Source organism: Notolepis coatsorum, assembly GCF_963971535.1.
Source record: "Notolepis coatsorum genome assembly, chromosome: 18".
NCBI classification, from domain to species: Eukaryota; Metazoa; Chordata; class Actinopteri; order Aulopiformes; family Paralepididae; genus Notolepis; species Notolepis coatsorum.
Window position 1 is genome coordinate 83,370,524 of NC_140182.1, and position 20,880 is coordinate 83,391,403.

Genomic DNA, 20,880 nt, shown 5'->3' on the forward strand with positions numbered 1-20,880 from the left:
TAGGTTAGACTCGACGGCTCACATATATCTCCGGGGGGAGATGATGGAGTAGATCAAAACATTGGCAGGGGGGTCTCACACCCGTTGGGTGGGCCACCAGGAGTAGTGCGTTCACGTACTGACCGCCTTGGTGGCGCCCGCTGTGATGTTTTGGATCGACACGCGTACCTACCTCCCTCTTAGGACTGGGGGCGGCGGCTTGACTAGGGCACAGGACTGGTCCTGGTCGCGCCGGACCGGATCAGTTTAACCCGTTGTCCGCCGGGGCGCAGACAGGTTCTGGTACCCCGAAGGACTCTGTGCTTTTCCGGGGGGGAAATGCCAGGTCGGGCCGGACGTCACAGGGGTTGATGTCATGAATGTGTGTGTCATATAGATGCCACCACGAGTTGCCCTGCAACTGGCGTGCATTGGTCGATACTGTGTTGTACCTTTTGCACGATGTTAGGGGGTTGGTCCTTCTCCATTTGTTTCACCCCTCCCCTCCCTGCTAAACCGGGGATGGGAGGGGGCTGTCGGGGAGGCTGCTTCTGTCAACTCCTCTATGCATCCCTGTGTAAGTCCCGGTCCGCCAGGCCCAGGTCGGGCCTTGCCCTCAATGACCTGTTGGCCTGGGTTAACCCTTTTTAAACCTGAAACGCTTGAACTGCATTGTATAGCCTGTGTATATGCGCAGTTATGTTTCTGGGGTTTCTTAGTGGGTTAAGGGAGCAATCACCTCCTGTTAAAGTAAACATGGTTGTCTCCCCGGTGTGTTGGTAGCAGAGTCGACTCTCAGGTTGAGCCCGGGTCTGACCCCGGCTGCCCGAGAGTATGCCCCCGCATCTTTCATGACGTCTGCCAATTGTGTCAAACTCTTTCTCTGACCCCGCAGGATTATTAAATTGGCGGGGTCAGGGTTCGTGGAGATTGTGACATGGTGCACAGCATACCGAAACACCCTTTGCGCCGGGATACTGTTCTTACAGTAAGCCCCTTAGGCGCCTGTCTAGTCCACAGTGCTCGGGGCGCAGGTGGAGTTCTGCTCTTGGGACCTGTCGGCCTGGATTGAGGGATCAACCTCCTTGGAGGGTTGTCTCCCCGGCGCGCCGGCTGGCCCCATGATATTGTGGGGGGGAAGCCTCTTTGGGAGCGCTTTGGAGCGGCGTGCCAAGGGGAGAAGGGCCTTCACCTGGTTTAGGCCCTGTCCGATACGCTGGCGATGTGGTGTCACCAGTGACCGTCTGGTGGGGTCTCGATGGCGCGGCCTCGTTGACCTCACCAGGCCCCTTTTTTCAGGGGGTCCTAGCTCCCGGGATGTGGCCTGGGGCTGGGACCTCCTCCGCGCCCCGCTGCTACGGCCTTGCCACGGGGTTGTTTTTTTTTTACCTCGACCCCACGATGTTGGGGACTGTGACTGGGGCTTTTTGCTCACGTCCGTTCCCCGGTGGCGTGTGGGATGCGCATCGGAGTAGTCGCGGGCCCTTCTAAACAAAAGGTAAGTCCCACGGTCTGCTCACCCTGTGCGTTGAGGCGCTAAACCCTCTTCGCACAGTCAGGGTCTGATCTCCCTCCCGTCCCTCGCTAGGGGGGGCCCGGATCCTCCCCGGTATTCTGATGGTTGTAGGGGACCTCAGCGGGTACATCAGTCAGGCTTCCGCTCTGCTCAGCTCTTGTGTTCCAATAGAGCAAAGCGTAAGCTATATACGAAATATAACGAAGGTTATCCTATAACCCTATTTATATGAGTAATAGCGAGTGCTTTGCTTTGACTCACTGAGGACCCCACGGTCTTCCGTTTCAGCGGTGAAAGACTGGGGAAGGAGCTGATAGTATGGCCATGACCCCGCTTATATAGGAGCGGATGTGGGAGTGGTCAGGCAGATGGGTGCATACACGTGGTGAAAGTTTATGATATTATATGATTAAAGAGATAGTTCCAATAGAGCAAAGCGCTCGCTATTACTCATATAACTAGGGTTATAGGATAACCTTCGTTATGTGTAGCTGGCTAGTAAAGATATGCCTCCTAAAGTGTGTAAATGGAAGTACAGGAAGTACAGGCTACAGGCTTTCCGGTTTCGACAAAACAATCATAGAAACGTGTGAAATGCACAATATTTCCTCGTTTAAGCCACTGCAACGGCTTTGCCTGAAGAATTTACTACATGACCGGGACGTTCTAGCTTGTTTGCCGACAGGATTCGGGAAAAGTTTGGTCCGTTCGAAGCAGTGTTAATTTTGTTGACTAAATTGATGATGAAAGATGTTAGTCAACGAAGGTTTTTTTCATGACGACAACGAGACGTGATGTCACGTTATTGAAGACCACGTGACGCCAACGCGACTAAATAGTTCATTACATATCGTTGACCACAACTGAGTACACAAAAATGTAGTTTACAAAAACCATGACGAATTCTCTCTTAATTTATGTTGACTAAAACAAGATAAGACAAAATAATTATAACTTTTAGAATAAGTCACGTTATTATTTCAGCATTTCCCATTTCCGTTTCCGGGTTAAGCTCAGCAGCGTTTATGGCTAAAAGCCAAGCTACATAACATACGTGAGTGACTACAGCTTATACCAATAACCATGAACGGAATCTGCTACTCTCTCAACACTCCTGCGGCAGCCGAACAGTTCTACCAAAAGAACATAGCATTTAAGACGACGGAGGCTGAGAGGATGGCTAGGCTGCCAGAAGAGCTAATAGCTAATAGCCTGGGAGTCGGGACCTATATCCCAGACACAGACTTGCTCTCTTTCATCTGTGTACACCCACTACTATCAACATTACACATGGATACAACAAGGACAAGACCACGTTCACTTAAAAAGGTAATGTTAGTATGAAAAGAAAAGAAACAGACGAGCACAGTTATGAATCCCTTTAGCGCTTTAAGTGCACTAAAACATCGTAATGACTTTTTATTTTTCATATATAATGTTGGGTACATGCTCAGTAGAGTTAGAACGCTCCCAGTCTTAGGGGCTGTGATATTTTGTTACCACACTTTATGCACATAGAAGTGCGGTGGCAGGTTCGCTAAGCTAATGTTGTTAGCCGAATGCTCTGATGGGGGCCGCCATTTTAAGTGACGTCAGCGATCTACGGTACGACTCGAGGGACAAAAGGGAATGTGTGTGACGTGTGTGAAATTTGTACAGTAGGTCCCAGTAAGAATTGCAATCAGTGTGTACTGTGTATTTACACTATCCTAATGTTGCTTTGTTGGTTAAAAAAAAAAAAAGCAATTTAAATCAGAATATGTTCCATTCCATGTCTGACTATTTCTGAATCTATTGACCATTTCAAGGAATGTTTGGTTACTATTGTATTGGGCTTCTAGCCTTCTACTGAACTTATTGTGAATCAGCTGATAGGGTTTGGGCTAGACTATACTTAATAAATAGAATTGCATTATTTACATATAAAAATATAAAATGTCTTTTTTTTCATTAGCGAAAACTAGACAAAAATCATCAGTTTTCTGTGACTAAATCTAGACAAAAACAAAAAAGACAAAATCGAGACTAACACTGACTAAGACTAAAATGCTCAGACATTTAGTTGACTAAAACTGACTAAACGAAAAATAAATGCAGATGACTAAATATGATGAAAACGAAAAAGGAGCACTTGACACATGACTAAGACTAAAACTAAAATGAAAATAGCTGCCAAAATTAACACTGGTTCGAAGGCAGCTTCCAGGGGAAGTACATACACCGGAAATTCTACCCCATACACACTTTCGGCAGTAGTTCTTTACCAGGCTTTATCTCATGGAGGAGATACAACTGGGAACGAGGTTAGCTATCCTTCAACACATAACACAACACGGCCCAGGAGTACATTTGAGCTTATTCTACCAGGTGCCGCTTTCTACCAACCTGTTACAGACCCGAGTTTATACCCAGCCAATAGACGGAGCCAACTTGCTAACGTTAAGTGGGCAACTGCGCTCCCCACCCACATCCACCCACCCACCCTGACTCTGCGGTGGGCATAACGTGATAGCAATAATGCGGTAACCACGGCAGCCCTCTACCCCTAGTGTTGATGCTTCTTCACACACCAGTTTTTTTCGTTTATGTTTTTAAAACCATATCTGCTGCCCAAGGCCATGAATCACCCCATCACACAGCAGCTACATGCACTCCAGGTAGAAAACTCTAGCATACACTTCTGTCTTCCCTGTGAGTTCCCCCTTTTCTCCCAAATTGAGTCGTTATGCCAACTCCCCCCTGGTCGTTGTGCTGCCCTACTCTCTGTCTGGGGAGGGTGTAGACTACCACATGCTTCCCTACTGTCGGTCTGGGGAGGGTGTAGACTACCACATGCTGCGCTACTGTCGGTCTGGGGAGGGTGTAGACTACCACATGCTGCCCTACTGTCGGTCTGGGGAGGGTGTAGACTACCACATGCTGCGCTACTGTCGGTCTGGGGAGGGTGTAGACTACCACATGCTGCCCTACTGTCGGTCTGGGGAGGGTATAGAGTCAGACTACCACTGTCGGTCTGGGGAGGGTGTAGACTACCACATGCTGCCCTACTGTCAGTCTGGGGAGGGTGTAGACTACCACATGCTGCCCTACTGTCAGTCTGGGGAGGGTGTAGACTCATTTGACAGACACTATTTATAGTCCAACATGTAAAAAAGACTACACTGTAGTTTGTAGTTTATTACACGCTAAACATCGCCCATTTCCAAAATAATCTTTTTCCATAGATCACGAGATAAGATGCGTTATATGCAATAAGCCCAAATCATTCTGGTTGATCCCCTGAAACCCCAAATACTCCCAAATCAAAAGGTATATACCATGTACATGTGTGCCTTCACAAAATCATCAAGGGGGGGTAGTCTTACCCCGAAAATGCGATTGTTAGAAAAAGCTTGGTTTAGGTCCGGTAAAATAAGACACTGTGATCGTTACAGAAACATGTTTCAGGTTCGGTAAAATAGACATAGAATATCCTTACCTTTGGCGGCTACGTGGCGCAGTGGGCAAGGCGCTCGCAACGAATGCTGGAGACTAGGCTCGAACCTCCTGTTCGAGCCCCGCTCTCCACATTGCGTTCAGTTTAGCTGGTCGTCCACAGTAATACACATTGGCCGTATTACGGGGAGGGAAACTGAAGGGTGGGGATTGGGCGTTGTGGACAGCGACTCCTACAGGTCGGTTGGTGCGCCTGCGCAGTAGAATCAAGAAGCGAAGGGGGCGGGGCCCCTCCAAAGCCCAAACCCCCGACGCTGAAAGATCGAGCTGCGCAGGTGAAAAGATGCAACGGCTGTTACCTCGAGTATCGGAGGGGACTCGTGCTATGTATGACTTAGTCCACATTGCAGCCGGCTTGTGGGAGGCAAGAAACAATGTTCAAAGACAGGGGAGGGTTGAATTGGACGATATGAAAATTGGGATGGGAGAAAAATAGAAAAAATGGGAGAAAAAGTGGATAAAGAAAATATATATATATCCTTACCTTAGCCAGAAGGTACTCCAAAAAGAATAATTCCAATGATCCCATCGGCGATCACGATTACTCGTTTATATGTAATTACTTGCGTTTACGGGACACTATAGGTTTTGAGGCGAGCAGATCTCCTAGCGATTGCTCTGCAAGAGCTCCTCCCCCTCAGAGCGAGTCTTGGCAGAAAGAAATCAGTAGAGAGACAATGTCTGAACTGGACTATCAGAGTTCAAAAGGTAGGCAATACTGGCACCTGGTGAGATTCGATCGGCATTGCAATTCCAACATAGGCAAATGAGCCAGGGACACCTAGAATGATCCGGATGACAGTCTAGAACAGGGATCAAAGGAAAAATATCAAAGGATCTAAAAACGTATTAGTACGTTTTTGGCGTTCAAGCGGTGAAGCGCATAATATTGGCCGTTAAAGAGTCAATAGATTTTCGGGGGCTTTTTTTTGTATTTCAGGGGCGCTGAATTTTTATGATAAAAAGGGTTATTAAACATCCTTATCATTTAAAAAATACAACTCAATTAATGACCTCGAAAACAGTTAACCTCTTCCACCCGTGCGGTCCGGTACCGGACAGCAAATGACATCATGCCATAAATCATTCTCTCTAGCCCAGTGGTTCTCAAACTACGGGTTGCGACCCAAATTGGGGTAGTGGGTAGGTGACAGTGGCACATTGGCAAGTAAAAGAAATTTAAATAAAAAAAAAATTAATATTTTTTTTAAATGTATGTTCTGGCAACATATTCTGGCTAAATTCTCGCATTATAAATGTGTATTGATAACATAGTGCTGTAATTAAATGTTCTAATAAATATGCATGATCAAGTTCAACGTGTGCTTTTATTTTGATATTCCTTAATTCCACGTTGAAATGACGCAATACATTAACTCAATGGCCGCCAACAACGACTTAATACGTGTTAGCCCGCCAATCGTTGAACGCCAACCACGTATATATATGTTATTATGGTCGTTATTTCTTTTATTTGCTATTTCCATTCATAATTCATCCTGGTATGCTGTGGAACTGGGTGGCAATGTGTCTGAGATCGCAATGGTCCGATACCGCCGCCTGGTGGTACATTTACATTTACATTTAGTCATTTAGCTGACGCTTTTATCCAAAGCGACTTGGTGGTATGCGGGATGCGGCCGATGTTGCACTTACTTTCTGAAGGAAGTATGACTCTGTGTGTCATTGAAATTCCTCCGGGAGGAGTTATCTTGTAACATGGATCAAGATATACACCCGATCGCATTGAATCGCCTTCGGGACGCCAGAATCATTATGCTTTTGGGGGTTATGACGTGGGCCAAATGGACATACGATCTAGCAGATGGCAATCAAATAATTGGAATATTCTTTTTGGATTATCATCGGCCACAGGTAAGAGCAATCCAACGTTAATTTCAGCTTGGTTGTCCATTGTTCTCATAGCCATCGCTCTGATCAACGTATGCTGTTGTACTAACGAATGCCGTTATTGCCAATCAATTAATCATAAACGACCCCCCCCCCTTTCATGGATGCATGATGGAACATAATATACCGATCATATGCATTTGAATTTTTAATTGTAACGTGTATAGGGACGAAATGCCAATGGATTAAGTATAATATGCCTCGCGGCCCATTACTAGCCTCCCAGGAATAATCCTAGACCACTCTAAAACTATACTTATATTCACCACGGTATAAAACAACATGTATGGATGGAAAAAATATTCCTTTTTCACATCTTGAACGATAGATACTCAATGTCAAATGGGCCATAGTATTGCATTTATAGCTATAATATTTAAATAGTTATAGCCCTGCAAACAAGGTGAGCGACTCCCACCGTTTACAGCGCTGGCGTCACCTGCTAAGGATGAGGCAGAGAAAGAGTTAAGTGTGGGGACCCCAAAAAAAAGTCCTAAATAAAATCGGGTCACGGTATGAAAAAGTTTGAGAATCCCTGACTGTCTGTTTTTTTTTTCAAACGTATTCAAGAGTAAACATCCTAACCATGTCACAACAGCAGTCATAGTGTATACCGGTATTTCAGCAATACGTTTGTTTACCAATAGGTTAAAGTGTTAGTGAGATTTTAGTTTTTGAAATGTGTTGTTTTTTTCACGGAGACCCGCCATTTCGAATTAGCGGCCGTCACTGAATGATGACGATTGTAGTCATTATGATAAGAGGACATCCAGAGCTCTCAATGAGCGTTGGAATTTATAAAAACTACACTACCCAACGGATTCTAGCTTCCTGCAAGCAAATTATTTGTGTATGAATTATTAAAATTTCTCGGGATTATATACCACAAAACGTTATTATTGGCATATATTGGAGCGCAGTTAGTTTGTATACTATGTTTGATAACGTAATGTTAATGTCTCCATATATATATATATATATATATATATATTATAAGTAAACTGTCAGGGGCTTTTTTTGCCCCCCCCCCTTAACTGATTTTCGAGGGCATTTGGTCCATTTTCGAGGGCATTTTGCCACAAGCCCCCGTAATTTCTAACCCTGGTGTAGACTACTACATGTCTGGGGACGGTGTCGACCAGGGATGCGTTGCTCATGGGACGGGGTTGCACAACGTGCAACCATGCTTTTGAGAGCAGAAGCGCGTGCACACAGGAATGCGCTGCACTCGACTGATGCGCCAACTCGCTAAGCACTTTGCATATCAATAGCGCCGGTCGTCAGGTGTGTTCTATTACATTCTCAGATACATTCACACAAAACTTGTGAATGAAATGCGTTACATTCCATTCCATTCGTAGAGGCAATTAGGCACTGTCTTTAGTATGCAAGGAAACACGTGCGTGCACCCAGTGTTGAAATGAGCAACGCAACACTGGTGTCGACTACGAGACGCTTCTTTTCACCTGACAGCGAGGAGTTTCACGGGGAGAGTGGAACGAAGATCCACCTCCCTGCTGAACATGCACCCTGACCGACCAGTAGGATTCGCTGTTGCAATGACCGGGACACGTACCCCAGCGGCTTCCCACCCGCAAACACATTGTGTTCGTAGGGACGGCTGAGTGCACCCGGGTCTCTGCGGTGGTAGGAGAGTGCTTGGATCTCTACACAACCAGTGGTTTTGATGACTTATTTGCATTTGACCTACATTTCATGAATGTGATTGTCTTCTGAACTAGGGCTGGGCGATAAAACGATAACGATAAATATCGCGATAAATTATTTCCTCGAAATAAACATGAAACGTGGTCGCAAAGTTTCGATATCGATTTTCCAAGTTTGGCTCCGTTCAGCCTCGGCTCAGCACACTCACTAACAACAACCAACGTTACGTGATGACGTGCTTACGCACCACAGCTCAGGACTCAAGGCTGCTAGGATACTTAGCTTGCACGGCGCTATTTTATATATTTACGTGCCGAGTATGTATGTGGTGTGAATTCTGATGCCACGGTTATAGTAGTGTGTGGTATACGGTGGACGTCGTTGCAATGTATTGTGGCGGAACAGAGTATTTTAGGGATATTTATTTAGTACATTGTCATGGAATACATCGCTTGGAAACGAAGCTGGCTAGGATACTTAGCTTGCACGGCGCTATTTTATATATTTACGTGCCGAGTATGTGGCGTGAATTCTGATGCCACGGTTATAGTAGTGTGTGGTATACGGTGGACGTCGTTGCAATGTATTGTGGCGGAACAGAGTATTTTAGGGATATTTATTTAGTACATTGTCATGGGATACAATGCTCGCTCTGGCTAACTGCTAACGTGCGCAGACTGATGACGACATCAACTCGAGACATTCACAGCAGAAAAACTATTAATTAAACTATTAATCTATTAATAGCCCGTCCATCGGCGCCGGGCATAAAAAGTTAATTAAACTTGACAGACATTATAGCGACGATAATTATCGATATCGAGTTATATGAAAATAATTTTATAATTTTATCGCGATAACGTTTTTGGCCATATCGCCCAGCCCTATTCTGAACGTCCCAAGTAACTAGGGAGCTTTTTCCCCAGTAGCTAACTTATAATTAACGGCAACTTGGCAATGTGAGAAATATTTTCCACAATCGACAGTGCCACCATTCTGATTGATTGATTGAACGTTACATTTTATTAACAGATTGCAGAATAGGTACAATACAGTACAGCTCAAAACACACAATTGTTAAGGGGATGCAGACCAGAGAAAGACTTTCGTCTTGTTTACATCAGGGTCCCCCATTTTCAATTCATCTTATGACATACAGATAGATAGACACGGCCGCCTGATGCTGCTGCTTTAAGGAGTCTAAAAAAGTCAAACTGGAAGTGAAAAGGGAATTGAAATTGTTTTGATAAGACGACTAACAAGTTGTCTAAAAATAACTATAATTTTTATTTCCTAATAATACACAGACGCCACAGGATCAACCGTCTAACTGACAGCATGGTGATGAAGAAAAGGATGTGGTCCTGACTCCTGACTGTAACACACTGGACTTGGGCAATGTTTTCAAAACGCCACCCAGGTCACCTGCTGCTCCTAAGCTGAAGTATGTTAAAGTCCAACCAGGCCTACGAACGGGCAGAGCGGAGAACACACGCTCCTTTCAGCTCAGACACTGCGCTGAGCCTAAAGAAAAACCTGCTGAGCTAAACAGTGCAGACTGGCGGCCATAGAAACTACTCACAATGCCATGGAACTCTGCCACGCTGCTGCACAGGTCTGGCCTCTGCTTCTCCAGCGCCAGGTAAAACGGGTTCTTCAGGAGGTTCTCATCATACACAGCCATAAGGAACTGGGACTCTGGCTCCTGAGAGGGAGAGATAAAGAGGAAGTGGTGGATGTGTGATGGGGAGGAGCCGACGAGCGGGGGCTGCACAGATCTATTCACGTTGCTTTGCAGGGAGTCGAGATCCGACGAGGGCTGGGCAATTCAAAATGTTTTTTAGACTGCGATTGATGCCATTAATTAATACAACTTTATTTATAGCACCTTTCTTTTATATCCACTTTTTCTACTTATTTTCAATTTTTCTCCCATCCCAATTTCGTATCGCCAATTCTTTTTCCCTTCAATTCTCCCCTCCCCTATCTTGAACGTTGCTAGACTATGCCTCCCACTGGTCGGCTGTAGTGAGGATAGAAGCCTTGCATCACGTGTCCCCTCCGGTACACGAGGAGGCAGCCTGTCGCATGTTTTCACCAGACAGCGCGGCCTCTCAGTGGCGAGGAGTAACGTGTGGGAGGCTCACGCTGCCCCCGATACTTCTTGACTCTGCTGTACAGGCGTCACCCAACCGACCTGTAGGAGTCGCTGTCCACAACATCCAGATTACCACCCATCGACTTTCCACCCGCTACCTCTGCCAATTGAGATAGTATGACGACTGGTGTATAGCACCTGTCATACAGCTCAAAGTGCTTCACAACAGAAAAAAAGATAGGCATAAAATGAGCACATAAAGTGCAGACATATAAAATCACAGTAGGATTTAACATCCCAACAGGCCACCTTGTTCAGATTCAGATTCAGATTCCTTTATTTAGCCATTTGTGTAAAACACATTGGTAATTGTTGCAGCAATACAGTGTATGCATTTTAGGGCTGTCTTAAATACTTCGAAGCTTCGTTCGATGGCACAAGCTTCGAACATTAAAAAAAAAATCGAAGTTTTTTTTTTTACTTAGATTTGTGTGTGTGTGTGCGTGTGTGTGTGTGTGAGAACTACCCATCCCAGTTAGGACAGCCGAATCCTGTCCAATCTTTCGCCGTCGACTAAAGACTCACTTCTTCAACCATTATCTGAAATGATTAAATAAAAAATAAAAAATAAAATAAAATAATCTAACCGTGACTAACCTTACTGTCATGCACTTTTCCTAATAAACTAACCTACACTGTAACACGCAACACTTTGATAAACATTGTTACTCAGCTGATAGAGTTGTACCCTTCTTGCTGTCTTGTCGTACAGAACTTGTAAGTCGCTTTGGATAAAAGCGTCAGCTAAATGACTAAATGTAAATGTGTGTGTGTGTGTGGGGCCATTGGGTGGGGCCGGGGGACAAATACACTGGAGGAAAGTAACCCAGCTCAGCACTGCCCAAATTATATCATCACTATTGCCTGTTTGAAGGATATCATCCTCAAATACATATACACCTACATGCCTTGTAGAATTCCACACATAAGAAAGAAAGATACTGGGATGAATAAACAAAATAGGAAATAAAATTTAGATAAGGTGCTACTGAGATGTTTTGGTGAGTTCTTTGTTTTTTTGTGGAAGTTGCCCTTAACACTATGGGTGCCGGAGGTTAAATTCATGCTATACCATGGGTTGCCAGCTCTATTTGTCTATGGATAAGTACCCCTTCTTTGCATGGCTATAACTTTTTAAATTCTATTGCTACATTGCCATTATTAGGGCCCATTCAAAGTCCTATATGTATTGTTCATTGTGTAGCAACGTTAAACTTTTTCATTCACATATTCATAGTAAAGTATGGTCTAATGTACAAGTATGTTTTCATCTCTTTCTGCAGCTTTCTCCAGAACGTGATCTATAGCCCCAAATGCATTATATTGATGAAATACAGTTTGATGGCAATCGGGGCGATATAAAAAAATTCAATTGGACGTACTTCTAGAATGATCTACGTATGATCTGATGATGACCGGATGGGCGGGGGATCGTTTATAATTCCGTGGGCAGCGTTATATCATTCATCTAGTGTGGGTCATATGTTCATCATAACAGTTTATATGGAACACGTTCAAGAATAACGCTGAATCTCACCGGATCTTCCTCGCGCCGTTGGACGATCAGCGTGGTGTAGACCGTTTTCGATTATGGGATGTTTATCCTGATGAACCATTTCCAGCTTGTATAATACTATATACGTCCAAATCATGTTGTTTATCGAGTTATTGGCAATGGATCGCTATTATATTGTGACGAGCCAGAGTGCCGGAGCCAAACCGAGTGCCCGGAAGTAATATGGCCGACCAGCACAACCTCCATAGCACTTCCTGTTTGGCGATTGCGCCGATCGGCCACCAGATGGCGCTCCTGAACCGCCAGAGAGCTCAGTGGGTCCTCCTGGTGGATCTCAGGCCAGCGGAGAGGAAATAAGAATCCGATCACAGATTTTTGAAATATTGATATTAAAGACGCTGTAAAGCGTCCTTCGGCAACTTGAGCATGGCCGGGAATGACGCTGTAAAGCGTTTCCCGGCAGTTAAAGTAAATGCATGAACATTCACTGATAATTGATCTGTAGTGGAGTCTACAAGGTCTACATTGCCGGACCATGTAGAATCCGGACCTTGTAGACTGACATAATTCTGTGCATTCTGTTTAGTCTACACAGGCCATATTTCAAATAATCAAAATCTTACTTCATTCATCTTAAACATTCTTGATTTGGGGGATTGGTAGTTCCCATGAAATCTGAAGTTGTTCAAACGACAACAGCGATCCACCTTGAATTAAATCACACAGCCGAGTGAAACCTTGTTGGCTCAGTCACGAAAGGGGCTACTTAATTAATTAATCCAACCCACTTTATTTATAGAGCACATTTAAAAACAACAACGTTTATGAAAGTGCTGTACAAGTCCCACAACATAAGATAAAAAAAAATAAAAAATTCGAAGCTTCGAATTAAAATCGAAGCTCGGCCCCGAAGCTTCGATTGCCAAAAAAAGCTTAGAAGGTCAGCCCTAATGCATTTCCTTTCTTTTTTCACAGTAAACAACACCAACACAGACAAGAAAATAAACAAAACAGTGTAGTGGGGGATTAATCAATAAATACATATATATATATATATAAAGTGAAGAGTGCAGGGATCCAGTACGGACTAGTGCAGTGCAGTCAGTGTCATTGTGCCAGTGTCACTTGGGGGCAGAGGGGGGGAGGGGGGGGGGGGGGGGGTACCGAGGGGGGGGGGGGACCTGAGGCATTGATCAGCCTGGCGGCTGAGGGGAAGAAGCTCAGTCTGTGTCGAGCTTTCACAGCCTTTGGGATCCTCAGCCTTCTCCCAGAGGGGAGCAGGATGAAGAGGCTGTGACCGGGGTGGGATGGGTCGGCCATGATCTTCCTCGCCCTCTTCAGCGCCCTGGAGTCGTGCAGGGACCTGAGGGAGGGCAGGGGACAGCCGATCACCCTCTCCGCGGAGCGAATCACCCGCTGCAGCTTGGCAAGATCCTTTGCTGCTGCAGCGGGGAACCAGGAGATGATGGAGTGGGTGAGGATGGACTCAATGATGGCCGTGTAGAATTGGGCCATCATGGTCCTCGGCAGTTTATATTTCTTCAACTGCCGGAGGAAGAACATCCTCCCCTGGGCCTTCTTGAGCAGGCCCGTGATGTTGAGCTCCCACTTCAAATCCCGGGAGATGGTCATGCCGAGGAATCCAGTCATCACCTGAGTGCCTCCCAGTATGATGGGAGGGGGCAGGGCTGCTTTCTTCCTGAAGTCCACTACCATCTCCACTGTCTTTTGAGCATTGAGCTCCAGGTTGTTGGAGCTGCACCAGCTTGTTTATGGTTTGATTCAGTTTTTAAAATAGACAATAATAAAAAGAGTAAGATAGAATAGACAGAGTAAAATAGTGCAATAGTGCAGTGCAATAAGAAGTAGAATAGAATAGAAAGTGCAGGCATATCAAATCTGTTTTTTACAGTGTAATATAGTAGTTCTGGATTACTGGTTAACAGTTTAAAGTAGGGAAACCCTGCATATATCGGTATCGGTTGATATCGGTATCGGAAATTAAGAGTTGGACAATATCGGTATATCGGATATCGGTAAAAAAGCCAATATCGAACATCCCTAGTTTAAAGTCATCTTTTGTGACGAGAGTTGGTGTGTGTTGTGGAGCAACTGGTGGAGCAAGCAAATAATCCGTCTCTTATTATATGTGAACTAAAGAGTACAAGGTTTACACAACAGCCCACACCCACCTTTTTATTGTATTTGTACCGTCCTGTACTATCCGCTGTCAGCTGTTTATCTCTCTCTGTGAGCTACTGAGCTTGAATAACTAGCGTTAGCTCACGTTAACTAGCGTTAGCTCTGCGGCTAATCTTAGATTACCCTGAACTAAATCAATGACTAGGTTATAAAGCATTCGAGTAGTTTTCACTGCACATAGAAGTAGCCAAACAACGGGAGCAACGGGAGGCAATTTCTAGCCCTTAAGGAATCAAATAGTCTGCCATGGCTAGATGCTAACGCTAAAACGGTGCAGGCTTCTACCGGTGCGGGACTACCATTCTGAGAGCTGACGATGATTTGTTTACTTGGTAACACGGGTGGTTGTTGCCCCGCCCCGCCCCCCCCCCCCCCCCCCCCCCCCCCCCCCCCCCGCTGATGAAAATGAAAGTCATACCGTCAAATACCGTGCACCGGGGTATTATGTCATAAAGGTTTGACGGTGTGAAAAAAAAGGATACCGCCCAAGCCTAATTAACTCTCTCTGCCAACAACGATTAAACTCGTTAATGGCCGCCAATCGTTGAACGCCAACAACGAGTATACTCGTTATTTGATTGTTATTTCTTTTATTCGATATTTCCATTCATTATCCATCCAGGGAGCCTGGTGTTATCATGGGGCTGAGTCTGAGATCGCTAAAGTGCAATACCGGCCGCATCCTACCAGGCGGCGGTATCGAGCACCATTTGCAACCTTGTGTATGGGGCTGTGCGTCGATGAAATGCCTCCGGGCGCTCTTTTCTACTAACCAGAACCTAGGGCTTCAGTAGGGATGGGCATTTAAAAAAAAATCCAGATCGATTGATCGCATGCTATACTGGAGTGATCGTGTATTACTCGTAAAAGGAAAGAAAACAAAAAAGGATATATATATATATTATTATATATACATATATATATTTTTTTAACTTAACACATTGGTCGCCAAAAACGACTTACGCCGTTTTTGCCCGCCACCATGCGTTGAACGCCAAAAACTGCGTAAATCGTTTTTGGGATCAATATTTCATTTTTTCGCCATGGCATTCATAATTCATCCAGCCTCCCTCCGGACTGCAGCGGCACCCTGTATGAGATTGCAACGCCTCAATACCGCCGCCTGGTGGATGGTCGGGCAAGTTACACTCTCGCCAAAACCGGAAGTGGCGCTGGTGCATCGAGGAAATTCCTCCGGCAGTAATATCTTGTTACGTGGATCCAGACAAACACTATAGTGCATTTGGATCACTTTGCTAACGCAATAATCGATATGATTTCGGGGTTTATTGCGCCATACAAACCGGAAATGGATCTAGGAGATCGGCGTCAAATAATTGGGATCTTTTTCCTCCAGTCTCATCGGCGAACGGTAAGAGGACACTAACGTTATTTTCAGCCCGATTGTTTATTCATTTCACTGCAAACCATCTGCTCAACATATCAACCCATACTAAATAAAGCCGTTACTGACGATCAAGGAATTATAAACGACCCCCCCTCTTTCCTTCACGCATGAAGCATAATGTATACCGATCATACATTTGAATTTTTTAATATAGCGTGTATAGGAAAGAAACGCCAATCGATAATCTATCATATGCGTCAGGGCCTATAACTCTCGTTTTTGGAATTACAGCAGAAAACCTTAAAAACATACTTATATTCTAGACGGTATTAACACAACAATGTATGAATGAAAAAATATAACATTCCCACATCCTGAACGATAGATAATCGATGTTGAATGGGCCATAGTAATGTCAATATAGCAATACAATTAAAAAAGTTATAGCCCTGCAAAGAAGGTAAACATCTCCATAGGCTTTCAACGGTAGCAGACTGGGTACAATGATGGGCACAACCCCCGGCGCCCAATGTGTTAAATTTTTACTATATATTTTTTTTTACTTAATTTTGTTCATTCACGTATATGTTTAAGGAAACAAATAAACAGTTATAATCTTACACATACATGTGAAACAAATAATACTTTTTTTTATTAATTAAAATTAATAATTTAAGATCGATTTTTTTTTCATAGCTACGAGTAATCGATTACTCACGCCCATCCCTAGGCTTCACCCGATCGCATTGAATCGTTTTCGGGACCCCCGATTCATTATGCTGTAGCCTGTGGTGGGTTATGTCGTGGGCCAAATGGACAAGACCCCCCGCATTTCACTGTATGCTTGTATGCCGTGACAAATAAAACTCTTGACTTGACATACGATCTACCAGATGGCAATCAAATAAAATTGGAATATTCTTTTTGGAATCCCACCGGCCACAGGTAAGAGCAATTTAACGTCAATTTCAGCTTGACTGCCTTGTTTTCATAGCCATCGCCCTGATCAGCGTATGTTGTTGTAATAACGAATGCCGCAATCAATTAATCAGAAACGACCCCCCCCCCCCCCCCTTTCATGCATTCATGATGGAACATAATACCTTTATCATATGCATTTGATTTTTTTATTGTAGCGTGTGTTGGGACGAAATGCCAATGGATCTAGTATAATACATGTTGCGGGCTATTACTAGCCTCCCAGGAATGACCCTAGACCATACTTATATTCACCACGGTATAAAACGGGAATCTATGGATGGAAAAATTATTTCTTTTTCACATATTTAACGATAGATACTCGATGTCAAATGGGCCATAGTATTGCATCCATAGCTATAATATAGAATATAGTTATAGCCCTGCAAACAAGGTGACGGACTCCATTAGTTTAATGCGTGGCAGCGCATAGCCGTATCCCGGAAACAGCGTGGTAGCCAATGAGTTAAAAGGCTATGGTGAATCCCCTATGGAACTCCGAAGTAGGTGTCATGTTTCTCAGAAGAATGATCTCCAAGCCTAACGTAATATTTTCTCCCTTTGATATATGTTCTGAACCAGTTTAATACATAGTCAGAAAGACCAACTAACTTTTCTAGATGATTTATTAGGATATCATGGTCGATCGTATCAAACGCTGCGCTTAGATCTAATAGGACGAGAATTGAGACTTTGTTTCCATCAGAGTTTATTCTGAGGTCACTAATTATTTTAGTAAGAGCAGTTTCAGTGCTATGGTGCGTTCTGAAGCCTGATTGAAATTCCTCCATGGTGTTGTTTTCTTTGAGAAAGGAGTTTATTGAGATAATTTTTTCTACTATTTAAGTATCTTGCTGATGAATGGGATTGGCGCTCTCTGTGCGTGGTGGTTAGCTGTCTGGGTTTAGAAAGGTCACTTATATGTGCCCCGTCATGATGAGATGGCCGATCTATTGCATCTAAAAAGCAAAGTGGTAAAAAACAAGGGGAGGATTGTTTACGTCTGGCTGAGCTCCTGCTCTGCTCTCCGACCGCTCGGACAGCTGAACTCTCAGCTGAGCTTGTTAAGCCCCCTCGGAAATAAAATTAGTATAGCGGATTTAACGCACAGGCTGACATCATCTTCAGTGGGGCTGAACGATAGGGAAAATATATATTCGACAGATATTGCAATTGCGACTAGATTTACGATATTAGAGGAACATTTTGTTTTTATTTTGCGATATGTGAGGGAATCGAAGATGTTTTCTTACATCTATAGAAGACAATTTGTGGGCCAGGGCATCTCCGCAGCACTAGAACATTTAATTTAGAAAAGTATTTTCTTGGGTCTAGAATTTCCCCAAGGGGATCAATAAAGGAATATCTTAACGTATTTTGACTTACAAAATACTCATTAATACAATTTTAATAACATTTTGATTAATTGTTCTGCCTTAATCTTGCAACACCAAGAGGGAGATTCAGTCTGACTCATGATCCTGTCATGGCAACATCAGCTACAAAAAATACAATAGCTCCTATAGAAAATAGTATTAATAGGAGCTGAAGCGGGTTGTGCAGCTCCGTCTTTTCATCAAGACCTGCGTCCTCCGGATGTAAACCTATTAGAATGTTAAATGGTGCATTTATATAGCGCGCTGCACTTTACAATAATTTGTTCCTCACATTTGACCCATTCGTCACACATTCACACCGACGGCGGAGACAAACGTGCAAGGTGCCAACCTGCTCATCGGGAGCAATTAGGGGAAAGTGTCTTGCTCAAGGACACTTCGACACACTGCCCGGGAGGAGCGGGAATCAAACCGGGAACCTCCGGATTACCAGACGACTGCTCTACCTGAGAAGGAGAGAAGTTGTTCTCTGGAAAGTTTGGCCATTCATTCTGGCTAGAGGGGACAAGGCTTTCCACAGCAACATTTGCAATGAACAAACAGTTGGGTTCATTTTAATGTTGTGGTAATCATCTTTGATAAGTGAGACAACCCTGAATTCGCAGGAACTATAGAACAAGTAGTATGTAACAGATAACTTCAGTTCCATGACCGCCAATAAGGCGCATGTGGAAGAAAGGACAAACATCTACAAAAGATGAGTGATGAGGTTAAAAAGAAATCTTACATGAACTTTTGACCTCACAATCCAAGCTTGAGAACAGATCCCATCAATAACATCCCATATGCCATCTTGAGAAGTCCTTAGACAATTGAGAAACGTCTTACTGAGAGCACTTAGAACTTTAAGAATGTAGTCTACATATATTTACCCATTACTTGATCAACATAAGTGTTGTCTTTTCAATTTAAAGCTTCTACACACGGTATATTGTTCCATGTTTAGTCAAGATATTTTCCAAGCAGCCTCCATCAGGGTTGGATTCCAAGCATTCCACTCGTGGACGTGAAAAACAGTACGAATCATTTAGTCTTATATAATAACCATGCTAATCACTTGCTTACACCCCCAAGATATTTGCAATGCAGAGATCAAGGTCATCTTTACCTACAAGACTATGGATTTTGGGAGCAGTGTGGCAGAATAAAGCTGGGCCAACTCTACACTAGTCTCCTCTCCTCGGATTTAACTTCTTGGTGAAAGCCTACTCTGAGGGCCACTGCCACACCACCCCACCATCCTCATCTCAGTTCATATCAGATGGATCATCCAACACTGAAAAATGTGCCATGTGACCTGTTGCCACTGGGCCAAAGAACCCCAGCTGAGGGGGGGGGGGGGAGACCACTCCTTTTACTCGTGACCCATGGGGGCTCATGGCACATTTTCTGTAGCCAAAGGAATTTCCATCCCCATACAAGCTGAATACAGAATTCCACTGCAACGATATACTTATCTGGGAAGATAAGCAATATGATGGAATCTAGCTTCCCTGTCTTTTTCTTTTTTCTTATAAAAACAAATTCGGTGTCCTTAAACGTTTCATAAAGAAAGCATTCAACATAACTTTCAGGTTATTTGTCCTTCACATATATACAGCAGCTAGGCTGTATCTGGCCTGATGGCTAAATAACTGGAAAATGGCAGTTAAATCATGTGCATATATAATACAAATTGCGTTTCATCATGTTGACAAAATCCCATTTGTGTAATCAGTTATCTCATTATCTGCAGTCAATATCAATAACCTTTGGGACAAATATTACATTAGTCTTGAAAATGATGAGATTGGCCGTCATTATAACGTTACCACCCTACTACATTGTTTAATGAGATTCATTTAAATGTCTATAGCAGTGGACTCAAATATATAACGTTAACTTAATCACCAATATCTATCTAACAGATTGTAATTATAGCGTTGACGAGTTAGCAGCTGGGAACTCTTACAATCTAATAATAGTGGTTCAAAGTCAGAATATACTGAACCAGGAGGCAAGTGAACCTTTAGTTCGCCACAACAGGTAGCGTTAACGTTAGCTAAATTAACATGGGTGCTTGTAGATTATATGGGGTAACGTTGTGCCCTTAAGCCCCCTCTTGGTTTAGCTAAGATAGATAGATCTAACGTTGAGTATCACACTTTAGCCAAACAGCTAGCCTTGTTAGATAAGCCTTTGAGTCTGTTAAAGATAACGTTTACTCTCAAATGAGGCATTTAGATAGCGAACGTTAACGTTAATTAGCGAACGTTTCCCATAGGATACAATGTGCATGGCCAGCAACAAGCCCGTTTCCTGTCCCATAACAACAAAGAGAGAAACGACCAGAACTAGCAAGCACGATGACACGAGAAACGTCTCAACTTACCTATGCAGCAGCGAGTTAAGTCCCACAAATCATTCAGGCCAGGGCATTGCAGAAATGCACTGCACAACAGCCGGTGACTTTGATCAGTCGGCTAGTCCTCCACCAGTTAGTAGCAGGTAGCAGTACGATGCATGAGACGAGTGACGTGAGAGAAACTCAAGTGGAGGATGGAGGCAATGCTCATGTTTACGTGAATAGCTCCCCGCCTGGTTGTCAATGTCATTGTCAACAGCAGCCAAACTATCACTTGATCATTAAAGAATCTGCGCAGGAGTCAGGACAATAAATACAACATAAATGCATAAATAATAGACGTGCATAAATAATACAAGTCATTATGA

At 43.9% G+C, this 20,880-nt stretch overlaps 1 protein-coding gene across 1 annotated transcript in view; it reads right to left on the minus strand.

Annotated features, from left to right (window-relative positions):
* Positions 1 to 20,671, minus strand: part of ankrd27 (ankyrin repeat domain 27 (VPS9 domain)) — a 126,275-nt gene extending 105,604 nt beyond the window's left edge. Inside the window, exons 1-2 of the mRNA XM_084334734.1 lie at positions 20,540 to 20,671; positions 10,152 to 10,274 (exon numbers count right to left, since the gene is read on the minus strand). Coding sequence (XP_084190860.1) covers positions 10,152 to 10,253 — 102 coding nt within the window. The 5' untranslated portion in view covers positions 10,254 to 10,274; positions 20,540 to 20,671. The remainder of the gene's footprint in view (positions 1 to 10,151; positions 10,275 to 20,539) is intronic.
* Positions 20,672 to 20,880: the final 209 nt, after the last annotated feature.